This window comes from Rattus rattus, chromosome 4 (genome assembly GCF_011064425.1).
Source record: "Rattus rattus isolate New Zealand chromosome 4, Rrattus_CSIRO_v1, whole genome shotgun sequence".
NCBI classification, from domain to species: domain Eukaryota; kingdom Metazoa; phylum Chordata; class Mammalia; order Rodentia; family Muridae; genus Rattus; species Rattus rattus.
The window spans coordinates 88,654,284-88,676,232 of record NC_046157.1 but is presented as its reverse complement, the minus strand read 5'-3'; the positions used below and the strand labels follow the sequence as shown (position 1 = coordinate 88,676,232).

General features: G+C 52.3%; 2 protein-coding genes across 3 annotated transcripts; one reads left to right on the top strand and one right to left on the bottom strand.

Annotated features, from left to right (window-relative positions):
* The first annotated feature begins 838 nt into the window (after nt 1–838).
* On the top strand, nt 839–5,578 carry Sh2d3a (SH2 domain containing 3A). The gene is given in 10 exon segments (XM_032899700.1): nt 839–2,427; nt 2,429–2,482; nt 2,484–2,551; nt 2,554–2,586; nt 3,552–3,838; nt 4,347–4,377; nt 4,380–4,490; nt 4,561–4,659; nt 4,662–4,711; nt 5,531–5,578. Coding segments are annotated over 10 exon segments (891 nt in total). The 5' UTR covers nt 839–2,317.
* Nucleotides 5,579–7,123: 1,545 nt separating this feature from the next.
* On the bottom strand, nt 7,124–21,325 carry Trip10 (thyroid hormone receptor interactor 10). 2 transcript variants are annotated; one of them, XM_032900813.1, is made up of 15 exons: nt 20,930–21,325; nt 19,663–19,778; nt 19,509–19,565; nt 17,404–17,551; nt 17,264–17,326; nt 16,594–16,698; nt 16,368–16,496; nt 15,638–15,784; nt 15,216–15,410; nt 13,142–13,309; nt 12,827–12,936; nt 8,963–9,095; nt 8,516–8,664; nt 8,053–8,171; nt 7,124–7,537 (listed from the first exon to the last, which is right to left on the bottom strand). In XM_032900813.1, exons 1-15 carry the CDS (start codon nt 20,951–20,953, stop codon nt 7,389–7,391), a joined length of 1,812 nt encoding a protein of 603 aa, XP_032756704.1. In that variant the 5' UTR covers nt 20,954–21,325; the 3' UTR covers nt 7,124–7,388. The 2 variants fall into 2 exon arrangements, with proteins under 2 accessions (XP_032756704.1, XP_032756705.1); XM_032900814.1 differs by lacking the exon at nt 13,142–13,309 and having other exon boundaries at nt 7,128–7,537; nt 20,930–21,322.
* Between the last annotated feature and the right edge of the window lie 624 nt (nt 21,326–21,949).

Genomic DNA, 21,949 nt, shown 5'->3' with positions numbered 1-21,949 from the left:
ATGTATAACTCTGCCCACACTCCCAGCAACCGGCCCCGGTAGTTAAAGTATAAACTCCCAACTACCGGGTAGAATCAAGACTCAATAAACTGTAACCCAACAATCAGATTTATATGTTAAATTCTCAACCCACAATATATCCACACAATAAACTTACAACCAATTGCTAAGGATATAAACCGCCCACCTAAATAAGATAAATTTGCCTACAGAAATTCATCCCAGCTGCCTTGGCAATTCAAGACCGCCCGGATCTGGGTCATCCTTCCCTGTCTCCATCTTGATTCTCCTTCTCCTCTCCTCTCCCACCTTACAAAAGCTTTGTCTCTTCCTTATTTTTTTTTTTTTTTTACTGTCCAATCATGGCCCTGACCTAACTTGTCTGCCTTCATTTGCATAATGATATCAACTTACATACAGGCACATATATGATAGGAGTTAAGAGGTAAACTACTTAGAAGGAAAGAGAACCATCAAAATGGAGGGTGTAGATGGGAGGGGTGGTAATGGGCTGGAGATGTAATTCAGTGGGAAAGAGTGTGCTTGCACACATGTCCCCAGCACCCACGTAAAAAGCTGGCCATGGTCACACATTCCGGTAAAACCAGCATTGGGAGGGCAGGTCCCTGGAGCTCGCTGGCCAAGTAGCCTAGCCAAAATGCCAATCTTCTGGTTGACTGGGGGACCCCCACCTCAAGGAATAAGGCAGGGAGTAATAGAAACCCAATACCCACCTCTAGCCTTGACATACACATAAGGGTGCAAACACGCGCGCACACACACACACACACGCATAAACACATACACACACATACACAATTTAATTAATAAAGGGCTAATGTGGTGAATATGAACAGAATATTCTAAGCAGGTTGAAGATGTCGTGATGAAACCCACTGTCTGTGTGCTGAATGTGTGTTCCTTCTATCTTCATTCTTGCTCCTGGGATGAACCACTGACCAAAAGCAGCTTAGGAGAGGACAAGGTTTATTGCAGCTTCTAGGTGACAGCTCACCACTGAAGGAGCATAAGCAGCAGCTTGTGGTGAAAGACATGAAGAAACACTGCTTGCTGGCTTCCTCGTACAGCCCAAGACCACCTTCCCACAGAATGAATGGCGCTAGCCACAGAGGGTCTGTGCCCTTCACAATTAACAACCAAGACAACTTCCCACAGATGTGCCCACAGCTAAATCTGATCAGGTCAAGAAGCCCTCACAGGACTCCCGTCCAAGGTGCCTCTGTGCTATGTAAAGTTGACATGCAAAACTGACTAGGGCAAATGAATGAATGAATCTGCCACTTTCAAAAGTCAGATAATAGTGAAAGCCCAGTCCCTCGATGTGAGGGACTCACTGCTCCCAGCTTGCAGATGTGAAAGTCTAAGACAGAGTGAATGTTCAGAGCTCAGCCCTGATGCCCTCCACCAAGAGCTCCTACAAGATAAAGATAAACCTGCCCGCCAGCCCTAGTACCACAGTCAGCTGTCTCAACAGGCTGCTGGGAGAAATCCTTCAGCTTAGATGCCAGGGTCTGTTGGAAATAGGAAGGCCAGAGACACTCTGGAGGTTAAACTGAAATTTACCTTTCCTGGGATACCATTGGGGGTGGATGGGGACCGAGCAGAGGTCCTACATCCTCACCTAAATACAATAAACTATGACCACAAGCTAAAGTGCTTGCTCAGAAGTCAGACATCCTGGGTCCAGATCCTAGACCTTACATTCTTTGATACTACGGACAATGAATTTGGCTTCTCTGAAACTCAGATTCCAAATCTATATGGTGGAGGTCAAAGGATTCCTGTCAAGTTTGGCGTGGTGGTACATCCTGTAATCCCGGGGCTCAGAAGGCAGAGGCAGGCAGATCTCTGCGAGTTAAAGGCCAGCCTGGTCTACAGAGTGAGTTCCAGATCAGCCAGGGCTAAGTAGTAAGGACCCTGTCAAAATAAAAAATAAATACCTCTTAGAGCCAAGTAAGAGCACCAAATAATAAATACCCACAAGCACAACACTCCAGAGGCTTCACAGTTTAAGGCCACCTTGGATTAAAAGTTTCTCTAAAAAAAAAAAAAAAAATTAAAAATTAAAAGCTCAGTAATTCCGGAGTCCTGACCCAGCAATAGAACAGTGGCCCAGAATCCCACAGTTCGAGGCTGTGAATGTGGCTAATGGGGGCTGGGGGCATGGATCAGGAGTAAAGTCCTCCTCCTCACCTTACCCTGGTCCCTCAACCCCACACTGAGACTCCCCCAGGGAAGGACTGGGTCTTGACTCAGGGTGGTTCCTGTCCAGTGGGGAACAGGAAGGTCTGGACACATGCCACCCGTTCTGCATCATCAGGAAGCTGAAGCCCTTCTACAAGATGGTGACTTCCTGGTACGTGCCTCAGAGTCCCGTGAGGGTTACTCTGTAACCTGCCGTTGGCAACGCAAGACTACATTTTGAGGTGTTTCAAGTAGCACTGTGTCCCAGGCCTGGTCATAGATGAGAAATTTGCCAGCACGTCTGCCCTCATCCACAGTTACAGGACTCGCAGGTGCCCACTGTCCCAGCCACAGGAGCTGTGGTCTCCAAGCCTGTGAGTCGTCAGGATGCACAGCCTCAGTGAGGATGTGCTCACAGACAGCCCGGCTGCAACCAGGCCTCCCGGGTACTCGATGTCGAGGATTCTTCAGTCATATTACTTCAGACAGGGTCTCGTGTAGCCCAGGCTGGGCTCAAACTGAAGAGTGCACGATGATCCTCATGTCTCCACCTCTAGCGGTCTTGTCTCATAATTAAGAACTAAGAAATGCCATCACAGGTGTGGCTGGCAGATTGATGATACTGGTTGGTGGCATTTTCTCCTCTTAGGATGGTCCCACAGCCCTTTGCAGCTTTTTGTCTAAGCCTGGCAAGTGGAGCTCTAGCCAGACTACAGATTTGAACCATTCAGGATGAGATAAAGAGGGGCCCCCAAAATGGCAGTGGCTCAGAGATCGGCTCTGCCACTCTCCCTTAAGTGAGCTCAGGCCCCTGGCCCCACCTCCTGGGACCTTGGTTTCTTGCTCTGGTCAACTGAGAGGTTCTCGATGCTGACACAGGGCCATAAGTGTGTATTCATGTGTGTGTGTGTGTGTGTGTGTGTGTGTGTGTGTGTGTGTGCGCGCGTTAGACTGGTCAGCCCAGCTACTGGAGAGGTAAAGCCATGAAGATCTCTGATTCAAGGCAACCTACACTACCCACTAAGACCACCCCCCTCAAAAAAAAAAAAAAAAGGTGGGGAATGGCTGGGGAGATGGTGCAGTGGATAAAATGCTTGCCATGCAAGCATGAGGACCTGAGTTCAGATCCCATGTTTTAAATCCCCTGGCATCCTTATGCATGTGTATGCATACCACAAGCACATGGATACAAACGCCTTCAAATTTAAAAAATAGTATCCAGAATCCAGAGCACTCCTGAAGTGTTGAAGGTGACACCGGGAAGGAATCCTCAGTTACTGAGCTGAAGCAGTAGCTGAAGTAGGAGAGCCAGCAGCTTGCCTCTCATTCCCGCCCCTTCTGCTGAGCCATCTTCTCTGTAAACACCCATACCTTTCCTGCTTTTGGACCTTCCCTGCACCAGACACGCAGTGAACCCACATTGTTGAAGCCAAGGAGGAAGAGGAAGGAGAGGGACAGAGGCTTCATACGACCACAAGCTGGGGTCTCATTTTGCTCCTCTGGCCACCCTTCCTGCTTGCTGGGTCTGAAGAATCGGCCTTTGGACCCTGCAGTCCTGCGCACTCTCAGAAGCTTATTTGTGGCACACCATTTGGGGAGTACTGCTCTGCACCTGCTGTTGGTGGATTGCCAGGTGGGTCATCTGCTAGGATCCCCGGTTAGCAAGGAGCTAATCTGTGGCTTTTCCTGGGGAGTTGTAAAGGCACCAGGGGCAGAAGGAAATGGTTTCAACTGAGTCTAACTTAGTGACCTGGAGAATTTGTGGGGTTACTTCCCTGAGTACAGGTGAGAGGTCACTCACAGGAGCATTGGTGACTGACTCAAAGGCAGCAGCATCGTTTAAAAAGCCCAAAGCCAGCTTGGGTATCTACTCACAAAGTCTTGTGCCCTGCAGGCAGCTGGTTACTGCTTATGAATTTTGTGAACCTTGTAAGCTTCAGAGATTACCTGAGACTTCTGAGTTTCCTCTACTTCCCTAGTCTTGCCAATAATTCCCTGCTCTTCCTAGAAGCCTGCCTGCTCCCTCCAGGCAGGAATGTTTCAGTTAGGAAGAAATGCTTCACCACAGGAGCAGAAGGCAGGCTCCACAGAATCACCAGTATGTTTGTCTGTTTTACCCCACTTTGTAATCTCCTGTCAAGGCTATAGGCCTGCTGGGAGTGACCAAGAGTCAGGGAGTGCCATGGGTGTCTCCTCTGGTCTGGAACTACTCACACTTCCTCATGGCCATCACCTGAGGTTGGAGGTGGAGAGGTGAGGTGGGGAATGGGGTAACTCCCTAACCAGTTTCATATTGATATTCCCCATGGTCCCTGCTGTCCCCAGACCCTTGCATTCCACCTCTATAGGATTGAGACTAGCTGGCTGTGCTGGGTTGCTCGGGGCCCCTGGAGGAGCGCACAGCCACTCTGAAAGGCCTGGTGGAGTTGGCATTGGTGCTGAGGCCAGGAGCAACAGGGACCTGCTGGGACTGGCAGGGGTCATGGGCACCCTGCACATGCCCCAGGTGTGTTGGGAACTGGGATGGGCAGGAAGCCAGGGTGTAAGTGACAGGAAAGAGAGGATTAAGTGGGATTCCTGTCTCTGTATCCAGGCATCCAGGTTAGAGAGCACCTGGTCTTTGAAAAAGAGCTAAAGCCTCTGATGAGGGCTTTGGATGAAGACACAAGTAAGAGGCCTTGACTGTGCCTTACCTGCCTTGGGCTGTTTCTCAACCCTAGTTCTCCCTTCCTAGCCACCTTCTTCAGGCTTCTTCCCAACCCCACGCTCCTACTTTGCTCACTGCTCCCCTTTCTGCTCTAAGTTTTCCCCTTCCTGTTTTTAGGCTTCCTGCTCTAAGCTACCACCTTTGCCACATGCTCCTCCCCTGCCCCAGCCTCCTACCCTGCTCCAAGCTCCCCCTCCCGCCCTCCTAGCTTTAGGCTCCTCCCCTGCCATTTGCTACTGGCATTTCAGTCTTCACCCCTGCTCTAGGTTCTAGATTCCTCCCTGGCCTCATGATTGGCCCCATCCTAGGTCCCTCCTTCTTTAACTAAATCCTTCCTCAATCCTAAACACCACCCCCATCCCTAGACCCTGACCCTATCCCTGACCTTGCCCGCTTCCACCCCCTTACCCAAAAGTCTTTGACCACACCATTGCCCCGCCTAGGCTCTGCCCTAGGCCGGTCCCCAACCCAGATCCTTCTCTTCCAACAATACCCTGCACCCTAGGGGAAGTGACCCTGCCACATGTAGCACCAGCAGTGCATCTGCTGGAGAGGGTGAGGAAACCTCTGTGGCTGGCTGCTGCGCACCCTGCTATGCGCCCCTGTTCTGCGGGGCAGCTGCCCAGAGTCTGCAAGGTGAACAAGGGCCCCTTGAAGGCCTCTTAGGCCAAGCTTTGGTCTCACTTAGCTGGGATGCCTCTAAAGGTCTAACTGCAGTCATGAACACCAAATACTGCTTACCACAATAAAAGGGACCAGTGAGCCAGCGAAGCTACATCCATAGTGTCTCACTCCAATTTCTGGCCTGGGAAGATCCCCTCTCAGATGATTATTGGGGTCCCTTACAAGATGACTCCTTCCCTAGTCAGAATCCCATCTTCTTCCTGGCCCAACCCAACTACTAAGACTCTTATTCTGGGTCATTTCTAAGACCTTAGATGTCTCCACCCTCTACAGGGGCAAGCTGGGTGCACATGCCCTTCAGTTCCACCTCCACGCTTTAGTCCCTAAGGCAGGGACCCCTGCACTGTGGATCCAGACTGGCCACCCTTATGCCCCACGGTTGTCTTGCAACCTGCTCTCCTGTAGAAACCAAGGGGTACCTTTCCTCCCCTAACCCTTGACCAGACACTTCCCCATGGCTCCAACAGGTCAAAGTTCTTAGCAAGTATGGGAGAGGCCTGAGCCACACCCCCAACGCACCTGACTCTGCCTATAGGATTCAGGCCCAACCCAGAACTATGGGAGATTCTGACCACCACCTTCCTGTGCCACCTACTGTGCGGGGAACAAGGGAGCCCAGGTTGCCAGAGCTGACTGCTTACAGAAGTCCCATCACATCCTGAGCATCCTGTCCCAACAACTAGACCTCATGGCTCAAGGTCCAGCCCCTAAGGGACCCTAAGGAGGCTGCCCCCAGCTATTCAAGAGGCTGTGAAATGAACTGGGGGCCCGCACCCATCACGCCAACACTTGAGAAATGCAGGAGTTCAAGACCATCCTCAGCTACGTAAGTTTCAGGCCAGTCTGAGCTCTATGATAATTATGTAGAAATTGTTTTGCATTCTTCCCCCTCCCAGGTCAAAGTCTATAAGAATCCCCCTCTTAAAATGGACCCCAAGAGACTGAAGTGCAATAGCCGCCTTTTTAACCAAAAAACCTACTCAAGCACCCACAGAGCAGCCCTCACACTCCAATACACGCCACTCATCCCTGCAGCTGGGGTACCCAGAAAGCTGCCACACAGTGAACATGTGACTTTCCAAAATACAGACATCTGATATCAAAGCTGGTATCAAATGTCATATCTGACTCTACCTCTTCAATGCTGTGTGACTCCCAGCAAACCACCTGGCCTCTCTGTGCACTCTAGGGAAGGTGGAAATGCCCAGTATGCAACAGGGGGATCACAAGCATGGGTTAACATCTACACGGAGGGCTTGTCAGAGCGCACCTAGATTCACCTCCATTTATTCCTCATGAGCAAGGCAGCTTTTATCTCATTTGAACTTGGGAGGGGTACATGCAGGTCTGAGTGCAATTGCCAGAGTTGGCCAGAGGGGGCACAGGCTTGGATGTTTGGGAGCTTCTATTCAAAACCAACTCCTGGTCCTCTGCAAACACATCCAGAGCTCAACCAGCAAGCTGCCTCTCCACAGAGAAAGATACCTTCTAAAGATCCACTTATCCTGGAGGTGCAGACTCCACAGCTTTATGTAATTATATATACTTTTTAATATAAAACAAAACTTGGCCCAAGCCGAGCGGCAGGGAGAAAGGTCTGAAATGACAACTATGTACAGCCACACGGGAAGCCACAAGTGGTCCCCCGTGGGGTGCCAGGTGAGGCGGATGAGGGACAGCAGGTTACACAGGTTTCAGCCAAAAGCCACGAGGGCAGGAATAAAGTGCAAAGGTCCCCTGTGGCCCAGAAGCAGCAGCTGACAGTCCTGCCCATCGCCCCCTCCAGTGGGGTTCAGTTGAGTGTGACTCGGAGGTAAGAGGTGGGCACATAGCCCTCGCCTCCCTGTTTCCTCCTCACCCGTGTCCATCCATCACCCTTGTCTTCCTCCATCAGACTGAGGTCTTCCCCCTCGGACATGGAGACGGTCCCCTCACTGGATCCTGTTGAGGAGTGGGCACGGGGACAGGATGAACCAAGCAGAAGTCATAGCTCAAAGCGACTTCCACCTCCCATCAGCTACAGAATCTGGGATCTAACTTCAGAGACAGACTTCTGGGATGTCTGAAGGGAGCTTCTAGATTGGGTGAATCTAGATGGGAAGCCCCACGGTGAATATGGGCAACACCATCTGCTGGTTAGGGTCCTGTACTAAGCACAAGGCAAACTGAGAGCCTCTGAGGGGGCTCTGAGGGTGAAAGCCTGAGTCTGATCCCCAGGACATAGGTGATAGGAGGGAAGCCACTCCTGAAGGTCATCCTCTAACCTGCCTCACACACTAAATAAAGTGAGAAATAAACCCTTCCTTAAGCTGACTCACCAGGTCCTTCCCTTGGCTAGTACTGGGGACTGAATGGAGGCCTCACGATGCTTCTCAAGCATTCCACCACTGGGCTATAGTCTTCAGATTAAGTTCTTTTTGTCAAAACAAAAAATTTAACTCATGCTATAGGCCCACCTTCAAAATGGTAGATAGCCACACACTGGCCGATGGGGGATGCAGGTTCTTCAAAGTCCTCATCGAACTCAGTGTAGATGGGGGTGTCCTGGCCTTCTTCTGAAGGGGGCTCTTCTGAGCTGTGTGAAGACAGAAAAGAGATGGGAGACAACCTTCCAGGGATCTAAGCCACTCCCCTTCCCTCACTGGGGGACTCTAGGCAGGGGCTCCATCTACTCCTGACCTCGTCCCAGCCCCTCACAGAGAGAATTCTAGGCAGGGCTCCACCCTGGCCACACCCCAGCCGCTCACTGGGGGATTTTAGGAAGAGCTCCACCCCTGAACACGCCCCAGTCCCTCATTGGGAGATTCAAGGCAGGGGCTCCATCCACCCCTGACCACGCCCCAGGCCCGCTCTGGGAGATTCTAGGCCTGTGCTATAATAAGCCCACATCTCATGACTGCTTCTGGTTTCCCTACCTACCTCTCCTTATTATCCTGGGATCCACTGTTGTTGCTGCTACTGCTACTATCAGGTGGGGCAGTAGTTGGGGGATCAGGAGGCCTAGTGTGACGGCTTAGGCTGTCCCCTCGGTTACTGAGGACCCGGCTTTCAGCTTCTGCCAACCAAGCCTAGGGTTGGTTGGAGATCACAGCATGAGTTCCAAGGCAAGTTTTGAGGTCACCCCAATCTGGACTGGGGTAATTTCCTGACATCACCCACATACACCCAAAACTTAGATGACAGACAGCTGGATTCTATCCCCCCAGCACCCCCCTGTCCCCCACCCCACAGTGACTCATGCAGCTCTGCCTGCCCCCCACACACACTCACACAGACACACACACACACTCACACACACACTCACTCACACACACACACACTCACCCCCCCCCACACACACACACACGCCCACCGCATGCCTCTGACCTCATACTTCTGCACTTCCAGCTTCAGCCTTTCAATGTTGCCCAGGGTCTCTGCAATGCGGGGCTCTAAGCTGGCAGGGTCCCCCATTTGTGGTGTTTTCTCATATACATCTTTCATCTTCTTCAGGGCCTCCCTGAGACCGGACAGACAGACAAACAGAAAGACAGGACGGAAGGAAAACACACACTCTTATGACTTACCAAATAAAAGACAGGCTCAAGGAGAGGCAAGACGCTGGTGGTGGAGACAAAAGTCCCCGTGTGCCTGTGCTGAGCTGAGGATAGCAGGTTTAGGGCCAGCCTCTGCTACAACAGTGAGTTCAAGGTCAACCCAGGCAACTTAGTGAGACTACAGCTGACTCAGCGGGTCGCCCAAGCACTTAGCCAGAGGACCCGTGTTCAATCCCCAGTGCCCGGGTAAAGAGCCAGGCACCAGCACCAGGGAGGCAGAGACAGCTAAACTGGCCAGCCACTCTAGTTAAATCAGTTAAAGACCCCGTCTCAAGAGACAAGGGTGACAGGGGAGATGGCTCTGTGGGTAAGAGCACTTGCCACACCAGCTTAGGACACGGGTTTCAATCCCCAGCACCCATGTAAAGATCTGGGTACAGCTCCCATAGGACCCATAACTCAAGGGCCTTGCAGGACAGACGTAAGAAAAGGCAAAGACTGGCCCTCAGACCAACTGCTAATTCAGCAGGAGACCTTACGACAAGGGAATGAGCTAGAGAGACAGAGCAGCCACCAGCGAGACCCTGTGCCCTCCGTGTGTGCAGGGCCGTGCACGGCGTCGCATACACACACAGGCAGCATACACACCCAGAGGAAACTACCTGCACCTGAGAAAAACACTCACGGGAGGCCTGTGACTACCAAAAACACGACTGACCACACACGTGAAATAAACAAGCCAGACATGGCAGAAGACTGAAGTTCCAAGGCAACCTGGAAGAGTCAGCAAGACCCTGTCTCAAGATAAAATATAAAAGCAAGGCCCAGCGAGATGGCTCAGCAGATAAAAGGCACCTGCAACCGAGCCTAAGGACCTGGGTTCCATCCCTGGGACACGTAGCTGTCCTCTGACCGCTTCATAGGAGCCAGGGCACGGGTAAGCCCATACAAAATAAGAGAAAGAATAAAACGACGACAAAAAGTAAACAAACTGAAAAGCCAGCCCTTTGCACTCCCAGCAGGCAGATGCTTCACTCCACTATAAACGCCCAGGCTGCATGCAGTTCCAGGCATGGCTTCTGTCCCATGATTTCCATTCTCTGGAGAAGGCCACATGTGAACAGCCAAACAGAATCTGGCTGGCCACCTGCTAACAAGTGGCAAACGTCACTCCGGTTATATAAGGAAGCTGGGCAGAGGATTTTGTTGCCCGGAAAGAATGAGTAAAGACTTTCTTGTCCTTTTAAATCTGGCAGATTTCTCACGTTAGTATTTTGTGTTTCAGCATTAGATAACTCTCCTCTTCCTCCTATCAAGACGGTGACTCAGACTGACCGAGCTCCTGCCCGGGATTGCACAGTTTTGGCACTACTGGGTAAGGCTCCATGGGACAGGCATTTTGTTTTATTTTGCAGTCTACTAAAAGCTTTGAAACTGAGCCCAAGTGCCAGTTTTGTCATTCCAGCTACTTGGGAAATTGAGGCATGAGAATTGAAAGTTCCAGACTAGCCTAGGCAATTTACCCAGACCCAGTCCCAAAATAAGGATTATAAAGATATATGAAGCCAGCAGTGGTGGTGCACACCTTTAATCCAGTGCTCAGGAGACAGAGGCAGGTGGATCGCTGAGTTCAAGGTCAGCCGTGTACGGAGCAAGTTCCAGCATAGCCAGGGCTACACAGAGAAACCCTGTCTCAGGGTGGGGATAGGGAGTAAAATAAAAGAGGGCTGGGGGCATGGTTGGGGTAGAGTCCCTGTCAAGAGTCCCCTAGTGAGGATTTGGTCCGGAGTGTAATAGCCCTTCACAGAATCCTCCAGTGCTGCTAAGGGTGGCTCCTAGCCACAGAGGACAAGCCTGTCTTAGAAAGTACATCAACAGTTTGTTGTGGTAAAGTTTCTATTACCGTGAGCTGGCTATTGTTTAATTTATCCATTGCTTATTTACTTCTATCGCACATGCCAGTGTGCACATACATGTCGTGGCCCCTGTTTGCAGTGGGTTCTCGCCTTCTGTCATCTGAAATCAAACTAAGATCCTCAGGCTTGGGTGTCAAGAGCTGTTAGCCATTGAGTCAGATCACTGAGGGGACTGGAAACTTCCTTGTCGTTTGCTCAGTGATGTATGGAGAAAGGCTGCACAAGGGCTCACCAGATTCCATCTTCTGGAGGGACTTACAGGACATGGGAAATAAAGGATCCTTGCCGACTTCTGTTTTTGTTCTTCACTACTACTGTTTTAAGACAGTGTCCCAAGAAGCCCAGGCTGGCTTCGAACTTAGGATCCTCCTATTTCTGGCTCTGGAATGCTGAGATTACAGACAGGGGCTACCACACCCCGTTGTGTGGCAGAAATCTCCTTTAAAACCATACAAAACCTGACATGAGACCCCATATCTGAAATCCCAGTATTGGGTGAACAGAAATAGGAGATCCCCAGGTCTCGTTGGCCAATCAGTCCAGGCCACTCAGCAAGCCCAGGTCCCAGTTGAGAGACCCTGACTCAAACAAACAAACAAACAAAAAAGAGTGAAGAGAAGCCGTGTAGTGGTGCACGTCTTGAATATCATCCCTCGACATCACTATGCTTTCAAGACCAGCCTGGTCTATGTAATGAGTTCCAGGCGAGTCAGGGCCACATAGTGAGACCTACTGGAGGCTCCAAGGCCTGACATTATCACTGATGCTATGGTGTGCTTACAAACAGGAGCCGAGCATGGCCGCCGTCTGAGAGACCCAACAAGCAGCTGAAAGTCAAATGCAGATATTCACCCAACAACGGACAGAAGCTGCTGACCCCTGAGGTTGAATTAGGGGAAAAACAGAAGAAGCTGAGGAGGAGGGCGACCCTATTGGAAGACCAGGAGCCTCAACAACCTGGACCCCCAAGATTGCTCAGACACTGAGCCGCCAACCAAGCAGCTGATATGAGGCCCCCAACACATATACAGCAGAGGGCTGCTGGGTCTTGACTCAGTGAGAGAAGATGTGCCTGTGCCTAACACTCAAGAGACTTGAGACCCCAGGAGAAGGGAGGTCTGCTGAGGTGGGGGTGGGGGCGGGGGAGTGGAAGGGGGACAAGGCATGAGATGTAGAACAGTCAGAGGGCGGACAAGGATAGGGATAAAGACTGAACTATAAAACAAGATTAAATAAAATAATAATAATAATAATAATAATAATAATAATAATAATAATAATAATAGACAAGGTAAGGGCTGGAGACTGCTCAGTGGTTAAGAGCATTTACTGAGCAGCCTTGAGAACCGAGTTCTGATCCACATAGCGAGTTGGGTATACAGCCACACAGCCCTGACCGCTCTTGCAGAGGTCCTGAGTTCAAATCCCAGCAACCACATGGTGGCTCACAACCATCTGTAAAGAGATCTGATGCCCTCTTGTGATGTGTCTGAAGACAGCTACAGTGTACTCATATATAATAAATAAATAAATCTTTAAAAAAAAAAAAAGAGGACGCTGACCTCCACCTCCATACACCAACCAATATGCACACCCACAACCTTCAGAGCCCAGATTGTGTTGGCAAAAGCCTTGTATACCATGAAACATAGTAGCAGCAGGGATGGGACCCTCAGGAAGCCAGTCAAGTGCTCTACTGAGGAGGCTATGCCCAGTCCTTGAGTAACCCTGCTTAGTTCTGCATTCATCGCCAGCCTCATCCAGCCTAGCACGCTCACCTCTGGTCCTCCTCCTTCTGCAACTCTCGGTTCCGCTCTTCCAACTGTTGCTGGAGTCGCTTTCTCTGCTGCTCCGGGGGCAGGTGACTGAAATCTTCGGTGACCACGGTCTGCAAGATGAGACAGGATCTGAGTTTAGGATTTGCGACCCTATGTTTGCCAAGCGCCTCTCTCGCTCCTGAAATACCAGGTCCACCTTCCTCCCCTAGCAGGAATTTTAGGGAGTGAGGCCATGCACAGAGCAAAGCTGGAATCTGGGGGACCCAGCAGGCAGCAGGAAAGAGCCCAGGGTCCCACCATCCAGCCTCAACTTACCCCACGGCTGCCTCGGAGGCTGCGGAAGGATGCTAGCCGCGGTTTGACCGACTTACTGATCTCGCTCAGTATGGCCAAGGGGTCACGGCCAGAACGGGGGGATGAGGGTCCATCAGACAGTGTGGAGGGTAGGTGACCCCCCAGGAGGGACAGGGATGGGGGACGCGGCTAACCGTGGGGGCCAGGGAAGGGGGGATGAATCAGGGATGGAGACGTGAGGATGTAGTCGGAGAAGGATGGACGGACGTGACACAGGAAACAGGAAAAACAAAATGGAGAAAGAGGGAAAAATAATGATAAGAAAACCACAACTGAATGGTAAGATCACACAGAAAACACCTATAAAAGCAACAACGGAAGATTTGGGAGGCGCCAGGGAAGACAAGAGAAGGGCAGTCAGGGCCAGCAAGAGGACTTAGCAGGGAAAAGGGTTTGTGCTGTGCCAAGCCCTGAAAGAGAGAAAACTGATTCCCATAAGCTATCATCTGACCTCCATATACCCCAAAATATAAAACCTAATAAATTAAAAACTGTGAGGCAGGTGCCAGTCACTTCCCAAGCCTTCTTTGACCCCTGAGTCTTAGGGACTCAGAGAGCACCCCAGGAGGTGTTTCTGCCAGGCTTCCTGCACTTACAGTCTAGAAGGTAGGGTGCATGACAGAAGTAAAGACTGGGGACAAAGTGATGGCTCAGTCCGTAAAAATGCTTGCCACCACCAAGCACGATGACCTAAGTTTGATCCCTGGGACCAAGGAGAGACCTGAGTCCTGAAAGTCCTTCAGTGACATCTACACGTGCATGAGCACACACAATACATAAATAAATAAAAGTAATATTGTTTTTAAAGAACCAGGGTGGTCAGACACATAGGCTAAGGGAGACAGATAGGGGGATGAGAGGTGGGGGATATCAGTGCTTGCCTACTACTCAGAAGTCCAAGTTCAAGAGAGGAGGGATGGCAGGTAGGAGAAATGGCAGGTGGGAGGAGGGATAGCAGGTGGGAGGAGGGATGGCAGGTGGGAGGAGGGATGGCAGGTGGGAGGAGGGATGGCAGGTGGGAGGAGGGATGGCAGGTGGGAGGAGGGATGGCAGGTGGGAGGAGGGATGGCAGGTGGGAGGAGGGATGGCAGGTGGGAGGAGGGATGGCAGGTGGGAGGAGGGGGAGGAGGGGTGGCAGGTGGGAGGAGGGATGGCAGGTGGGAGGAGGGATGGCAGGTGGGAGGAGGGATAGCAGGTGGGAGGAGGGATGGCAGGTGGGAGGAGGGCAGGTAGGAGGAGAAATGGCAGGTGGGAGGAGGGATGGCAGGTGGGAGGAGGGATGGCAGGTGGGAGGAGAGATAGCAGGTGGGAGGGAGGAGGGATAGCAGGTGGGAGGAGGGATGGCAGGTGGGAGGAGGGATGGCAGGTGGGAGGAGAGATAGCAGGTGGGAGGAGGGATGGCAGGTGGGAGGAGGGATGGCAGGTGGGAGGAGGGATGGCAGGTGGGAGGAGGGATGGGAGGAGGGGCAGGTGGGAGGAGGGATGACAGGTGACAGGTGGTAGGAGGGATGGGAAGTGTCAGGTAAAAGGGGTATAAGTTAAATAGGATGGAAAAGAAGAAAACAACTGCAAGGAATAGCTAGAAGAAAGAGTGATTGTGGAAGGGATAAACCAGGTGGTGTCGAGGTATACACTGGACCCTAAAAGTCAAATTCCCAAGGAGAAAATGCACAGAAAGTGGAGGGTCCCCCAAAACAGAGAATGGAGATAGAGGATGACTCCCAGGGATTGGGGGGCAATGTCACAGCTGTCAGGCCAACATGAGATCTTCAAGGGTCTTAGGATGCAGTAGAAGATGCCACAGGCCCACAGCCCCGTCCTCCCTCCCTCTCATGCTCAGAGGGACTCCAAAGCCAGCCAGTGGGTTCTCAGGCCTGCCTTCCTCTGTTTCCTTCCCTCCAACCTGGGCCCACAGCCAAGAGGAAAATTCCTGCCCCAGGACTCGGGCTTCCATGTGGCTGCAGCTGAGTCAGCGAGGACCTCGGCTGACTGTCCCCCTCCACCCACTCCTCACCCCAAGAGCTCCGGACCCCACCTTGTTCTTTTTCCCAAAAGGCCAACGCTTGGCACGACTACGGCTGGAAGCTGCTCGGAGCTCAGGCCTGCCATCTGGGGTACCCAGGCTGCTGTCCGACGGCACTCGGTTCATAACTTGGCTGAAGTCTTCGAATTCCAAGTCACCCGGGCGGGCAAACCCTGACTTGTGTAATTCGATGAGGACGTGCGAGTCCTTTGGGAAGGGGCAAGAAGTGAATGGCAACCAGCAGCCAGGTTAAGAAACTACCTTTGGGGGGGGGGGTAGGGATTTAGCTCAGTGGTAGAGCGCTTGCCTAGAAAGCGCAAGGCCCTGGGTTCGGTCCTCAGCTCCGGGGGGCGGGGGGGGGCACACGACTACCTTTGGGGAGCCGCCCTCCCTTAGCCCACATTTCACCCCCTGGGCTCAGGCTGAGCACCCACGTTCTTAGCATCCACGGACTCTGCGGCCACCTTCATGCCCTCCAAGCATTTGCCAATAATGGGAACCACCTGCAGTTCAGCTTCAGATAAGAGCCCATACCCGGCCCCAAGGCGGGTGGCCCGGCGTTCATCCATGTCCTGCAGCTTCTGGAGAGCAGAGGAGAGTACAGGGTAACTCAACCCTGCAAACAACTCCAAGCTGAAACCATCAAGCCCTCGAGCCCAGGCTTGACAAAGAAGATAGAATCAGGTCTGCCCTCATGACCCCAGGGGCAGGGTGAAGGTGCAGGAGTGTTTTCTCAAAGGAGGTTACAAAGAGACAGAGCCTAAATGAAGAATACGTGGAGCATAGACAATCCTGACACCAGGTTGGGACAGAGAGTGGGGAAGAAGGCTGGGGAAACTTGAGACCTACCTAGGGCTTGTTAGAGCTAGGGCTTAGAAGGATGAATAGAGTTTCAAAATCCAAGAGTCTCTTCCTCTGTTCCTTCCTTCTGTCTCTCCTCTCCTTTCCCAATCCTTCCTTCCTTCCCTTCTGAGACAAAGCCTGGGCTCTCCTGAAACTTGCTATGTAAACCAAGCTGTCTCAGTAACTTCTGCCATCCTCCTGCCTCTACCTCCAGAATGCTGGGAACTCCGGGCACACTCCACTCTTTCAGCATCAGAGTAAGGAAACAGGAGCTGGGATTTTAACACCTGAGTGGGAGCTGAGGCTCTCTGAGGGACTCACGTCGAATATCTGCGGCATCTGTGAGAAGTAGAAGTGAGCCTGGTCCCGGTTGAAGCGCTGCAGCTGGGCCGCGTACTCGTTCTTGCTCTCTTCCGCCATGTGGTTCCGAAGGTGGGCTTGCTGCTTGGCCTGAGCAGCGGGATAGCAGAGTGGAGGTCATGGTCAGGTACCGGCCCCACCACACTCGGATGGCACAAGCCTGTCACGAACTGCACCCTATACACACCTTCTCCACATCCGCCTTGGTGGCATTAATGTCCTGGTCCAGCCGCTCTGCAGTGTGAGCCGCTTTCTCAGCCTCTCGGCAGTCTCGTTCAAACTTTCGCTTACTCTACGCACGAGACGAAAAGTGGAGTGAAGGATCTGCCTTCCCCCAGTAGCAGAGTGAGCTGTGCATCAGCCACTGTGTGGGTGGCACACACCAGTTATCCCGACAACAGGAGGATTAGGACTTCAAGGCCAACTTGGACCACCATTTGAGACTTAGTCTCAAAAAAACAAAACAGAAGGAAAGGACAGCTCAGCAGGTAAAGGTGCCTGTCAAGAAAGACCAGCTGCCTGAGTTCAATCCCCAGGAACTCCTCAAAGGTGGAAAGAGAAAACTGTCTCCAGAATTGTCTTTCATGGTGTGTAAATGCCGCCCTACAAACACACACACACACACACACACACACACACACACACACACACACACACACACACAAGTTCAAGGCCAGGCCAGCCTGGGCTACTCCAGACCCCACCTCAAAATAAAAGGTGTAGGCACAGTAGGTGTGCTGAGTACCCCACAGGGAGAGGGGGCCCTGGCCACATAACATGAGTGGCTCTAGGATAAGCAGCCACCCATCCCCAGCTCTTCTGGGCCTGAGCTAACAGCTGCCCCCATACACACTCACATTCTCCAGCTGTTTGAAGCCATTTTCCAGCTGCTGCTGGGCCCGACGGCCTTCTTGGAAGTGCTGTGCAAACAAACGGGAGACCTTTAGTGAGGTTCCGACAGGATCCTCAGCAAGCATGGGTAGGAGGGGAGTCTCACCATCTTCCTCTCTTGCTTCATCTCCTGTGAATACTTAGCCAGCTCCAGACACACTCGGATGCCAAGGCTCTCGGCCACCAGCTCTCGTTGGCCTGCAAAATCATTGACCTCCTGGAGAAGCTGGACAAATGACTGTTGCTGGCTAAACCTGGCAGAAGGAGACAAGCAGAGTTGAGGAGCTGGACCTGTGTGAACCCGGCCTGGCACAGTGACACAGGCCTGTCATCCCAGGGCAGGGCAGAGGAGTCAAGAGTTTAAGGCCAGCTTTGTCTACATAGTGAGTTTGAGGTCTGCCTTTGCTACTTGAGACCCTGGAAAGAAAGTGGGGGCTGGCGGGGGGGGGTGTAGAATGGAGGGAGAGAAAGACAGAGGAAGGAGAAAGAAAAAGGAAAAAGTGGAATGAAGTCTTGAGATACATTTATTCCCAAGTCTGTGTCCCTAACTTCCAGACCTTAATTCAGAAGCATTTTGTAAATCAAATTTTTGGCGGCTCAATGTTTATAATGTCTTTACTGTTGTTGTTTGAGGCAGGATCTCACTCTGTAGCTCTGGCCAGCCCTTAGCTGGCCTGTCTCTGCCTCCTGAGTGCTGGAATTAAAGTTGTGAGCCATCATGCTCAGCCTTTCCAACATCTTCTGTGGCTGGTGGCAGAGTATAGAATCAAATGTTTGTTTAGGTTTTGGAGCAGGGTCCAGCTACATAGCTCAGGCTAGCCCAGACCCCCTGCTCTTCCTGCCACAGATTCCTGAGCAGAGATCACGGACCTAAGCCACTATGACTACCTCCCTCATCAAATTTTACAGGCATGAAGACAGTAATCCCTCAGTAGCCGTGGCAACCACTTCTAGGGTAGAGGGTAGCAAGATAAAGGATGCTCAAGCCCTTCTACACGACAGCAGGACTTGTGTTCCAGAAAAGAATGACTTTGTTTTAAGTGGGTAGATCTATCCCAGCACCCTGGAGGCTGGGGCAGGGAGATCTGGCAGAGTGAGTCTGAGGCCAGCTTGGGCTGAGACCACACTCATCACACACACACACACACACACACTCACGTACACAAGCACACGCACGTTTTTCAATCCTCGGAAACCCTGGAGAGTCACTCACATCAAGTCACCAGTGGAGCCAGATATACAAACAAACTGCTACATTAACTTCTGGAGCTTTTTGGAGTGAAACTTTTATATATGCATTTATTCAAAATACAGTCTCACTAAGTTGCCCAAGCTGTCCCAGAATTCACCTTTTAGGTTTTAAAGGGAAGGGTTTAGAATGAAGTTTAAAGTTTCTAGAAATAACTACAGATTGGCTACCCGTTTCTTTGTTTAGAATTTTGAGACAGGGTAGCATGTAGCCTAGGCTACCCTCAAACTAACTACATAGTTGAGGCTAGCCTTGAATCAGCCCAAGGGTGCTTGGATGACAGGCAACATGCCAAGCTTTGGCCACTGCTTTTAGACACACAAACCCAGTTCTTTGAATACGAGAGAGAGAGAGAGAGAGAGAGAGAGAGAGAGAGAGAGAGAAGGAAGTTCTGCCATCAGATACATTTTACAGATGAGAACAAAAGCAATCAGTCACTGACATAGTCCAGCTCTTGGGTTAAGAGACCAGTCCTGGCTAGAGGGAGTAACAGGACACCCAACCTCATCATAAAGATAAAAACTAGGGTCAGCAACATGGTTTAACAGGTAAAGGTGCCTGTGGCTAAACATGATGACCAGAGTTTGATCCCTGGGCTCAACACAGTGACAGGCAAGAAATGACTCCTTCAAACTGTCCTCTGACTTCCACAAGTGCTCTGCGGCCTAAGTGGGTGCATCTCACTCTCCAAAATAGATAAATAGTAAGTTAAAAGCCCCCAAATAACTCTGCTATGGCATGCGAGGGAAAATAGAAGCTGAGAATTTACAAACCAAAACCGGCTCTCCCGCTGGAACTGAGTAAATTCCACCTGAGTAAATTCCACCGTAGGTCAGTCAGCCAGAGGCCCAGGGGGAGGTAGGACTAGAGGTATGAGGTGAGGTGGCCTCTGGGAAAGTGGGAGAGACCCATGCCTCCCCGCCCCCACTCCCTGCCCCCACGGAGTCTTATCCCATTCTTACTTGATTTCGGGGTCATCTTTGGCAGGTCTCTTGGGAAGATACTTTTTCACCAGGCTCCTAAGGGTGGGGACAGAGGCAGGATGGCTGAGAAAGTAGCCCTCGGGAGGGTTTCCTGCGGAGTCCCAGAGCAGAGACCACCCACCCTCGCGCTCACCTGAGTTGCTTCGCATAAGACTGCTCCACCTCGACGCGTTCTTTCACGAACTTCACATATTTGTCCAACAGATCCAGCCCCCACTGTGTGTGGCGTTCCAGCACCTCAAACTGATCCTGATTGCAGGAGCGCGATTGAGGAACGTTAGGGTCACCTGGGTAGGGGGCACCGAAGTCCCAGCGACCCGGAACACCAGAGGTGTGGTGGAGTGGACAATCACAGGGCTTAGCGGTTCCAGCAAGGGCTGGCTGGCTTCCCCCAGGCGCCGCCCAGGCGAAGCGCAGGGGGAGGCAGGAAGCTGGCGGGAACCCCCATCTCCTCCTCCTCCAGGGAAGGGCCAAGACAACAGGGCCAGGGCTCCAAAACGGACAGCGGGGTCTCTCCAAGTTGGGGTGGCCAGCAAGAGTGTGAAGAAGCTAAACCACTCCAGCTCCTCCCATCCTCTAATCCCCTCCAAATTCCGAAAAATCAAGAGGGCTTGGCACAGAAGGGATGAGTTTGTGCAGCTCAAAGTACGTGGAAGCAGGATTGGGGGACCTCTATGGCCAAATCTTCCCATTCGCCAAGATCCCCCGGGATCCTTCGTTGACTGACTCAGTTTCCCCCACTTCTGTGATGCCTCCCTCCACTATAGAGGCTCACCCCTACAACATCCGAAGATTCCGCCTCCAGAAAGAGGAGGGGTCAATAGTCCGACAAGGATTCAGGGAAACTTCTAGGGCTTCCTGGGTGAGGTTAAGAGGCGGGTAAGGGGTGGCTCCGCCCAGCGCCCGGGGCCGAGTCCTGCAGCCCCCTTCCCCTCCCCCTCAGCGTTCCAATTGTAAGCGGGGAAGGAACCTGGTAAGGCCCCACGTGGGACAGAAGGTGACCAAAGGGTCCCCTCCCCCTTCCAGCAGGACAGGAGGGCGACGGGCAGAGACCCAGGGGCCGTAAGATTAGCCTCCAAGCCAGGCCAGGGCGCTCAAAATAGGTGACCTCGCCCAGCTGTCCCCCTTCCCTGGCCTGGTCCAGGGACTTCTTCTGATGGTTTTACTCTCAACTCTGTGCCTCAGTTTCCCTCTGCCGGTCCTGGGCAAAGTATCCCTAGGACCCTCCTGAAAGTCCCAAAAGAACTTTTGAGAGAATGCAGAGGGCAGAGGGTAGGGACCCAAGGGATCAGCCGCAAGGAAAAGCGCGGAGTCCGGGCTAAGATACTTTGGGGACAAAGAGCGGAGAAGCCAGGACCCCAGCAAGGGAGAACCGTGGGAGCTGGGTAAAAAGAACTCACCCACAACTCGGTACCCCAATCCATGCTGCTCTTGCCGCCGAAGACGCCACCGCCTCCTGCCCCGGTCTCCGCCGCCCTCCACCGGAGACTCAGCCCCAGGGCAGTGTGCCCAGCCTCGCCCCGCCCCGCCACCAGGCCACGCCCACCAGCCTAGACTACCATGCCCCTTCGAGCCTTACCACGCCTCCGCTCCGCGGAGACCCTAGCTGGGCGCGCCAGGGCAAAGCCCAAACGATGCTCCGCCCCCTATTAAAGGGCCAGGAGCCTCCTTAAAGGACATCTCGATTTATTTTCCAAGTTTGTACCCCATATTACTCTCCTCTGCCATCCCAAACTATTCATCCTTTCCTTCAACTTCGCATTTTTTATAGAGGGTCAAAATATCCAAGCAGTCTCTCCCGCTTCTTCCCCACCCCATGGCAGGGAAAAATCTGTGGTTGGTCATTAGGCTCTTGCGGGGACCTACTCGGCTCCAGAAATCTCCATTTCGTCCCACTAATAGTCTGTTTCCCTCCGGCCACAGAGATGGGATGACTTCGATCTAGCCCAGAACGCACCTTCAGCCAAGGCCAGGTCCATTAACACACACCCCCCACCGCATCCTGACTTCTCTTCTCGCCAGAGCCTCTGAGAAACAGAGGACAGGTTGTCCTTCGGACACCGTTCTGGGATACGCACGCGCGCGCGCGCGCGTACACACACACACACAGAGAGAGAGAGAGAGAGAGAGAGAGAGAGAGAGAGAGAGAGAGAGAGAGAGAGAGAGAGAGAGAGATGCGTACGTGCACAGCACCTCGCACTAGCACTTTGCGTTTCCCAGCCTCACTCAGTAAGGCCCAATCAGTACTGCCCCCAGAGATACCCAGGTTTCTCCAGTTCCCACACCCCGCCCCTGTCCCCTTTAGACTCTGGAACCCTTGGGCTTAGGAGTTTCGGTCCTCCCAATCATAAAAGTCCTTTCACACCTTGCAAATTCCCCTGAGGCTCCCGGATAAAAGGGAAGAGACCCCGGTGGCTCCC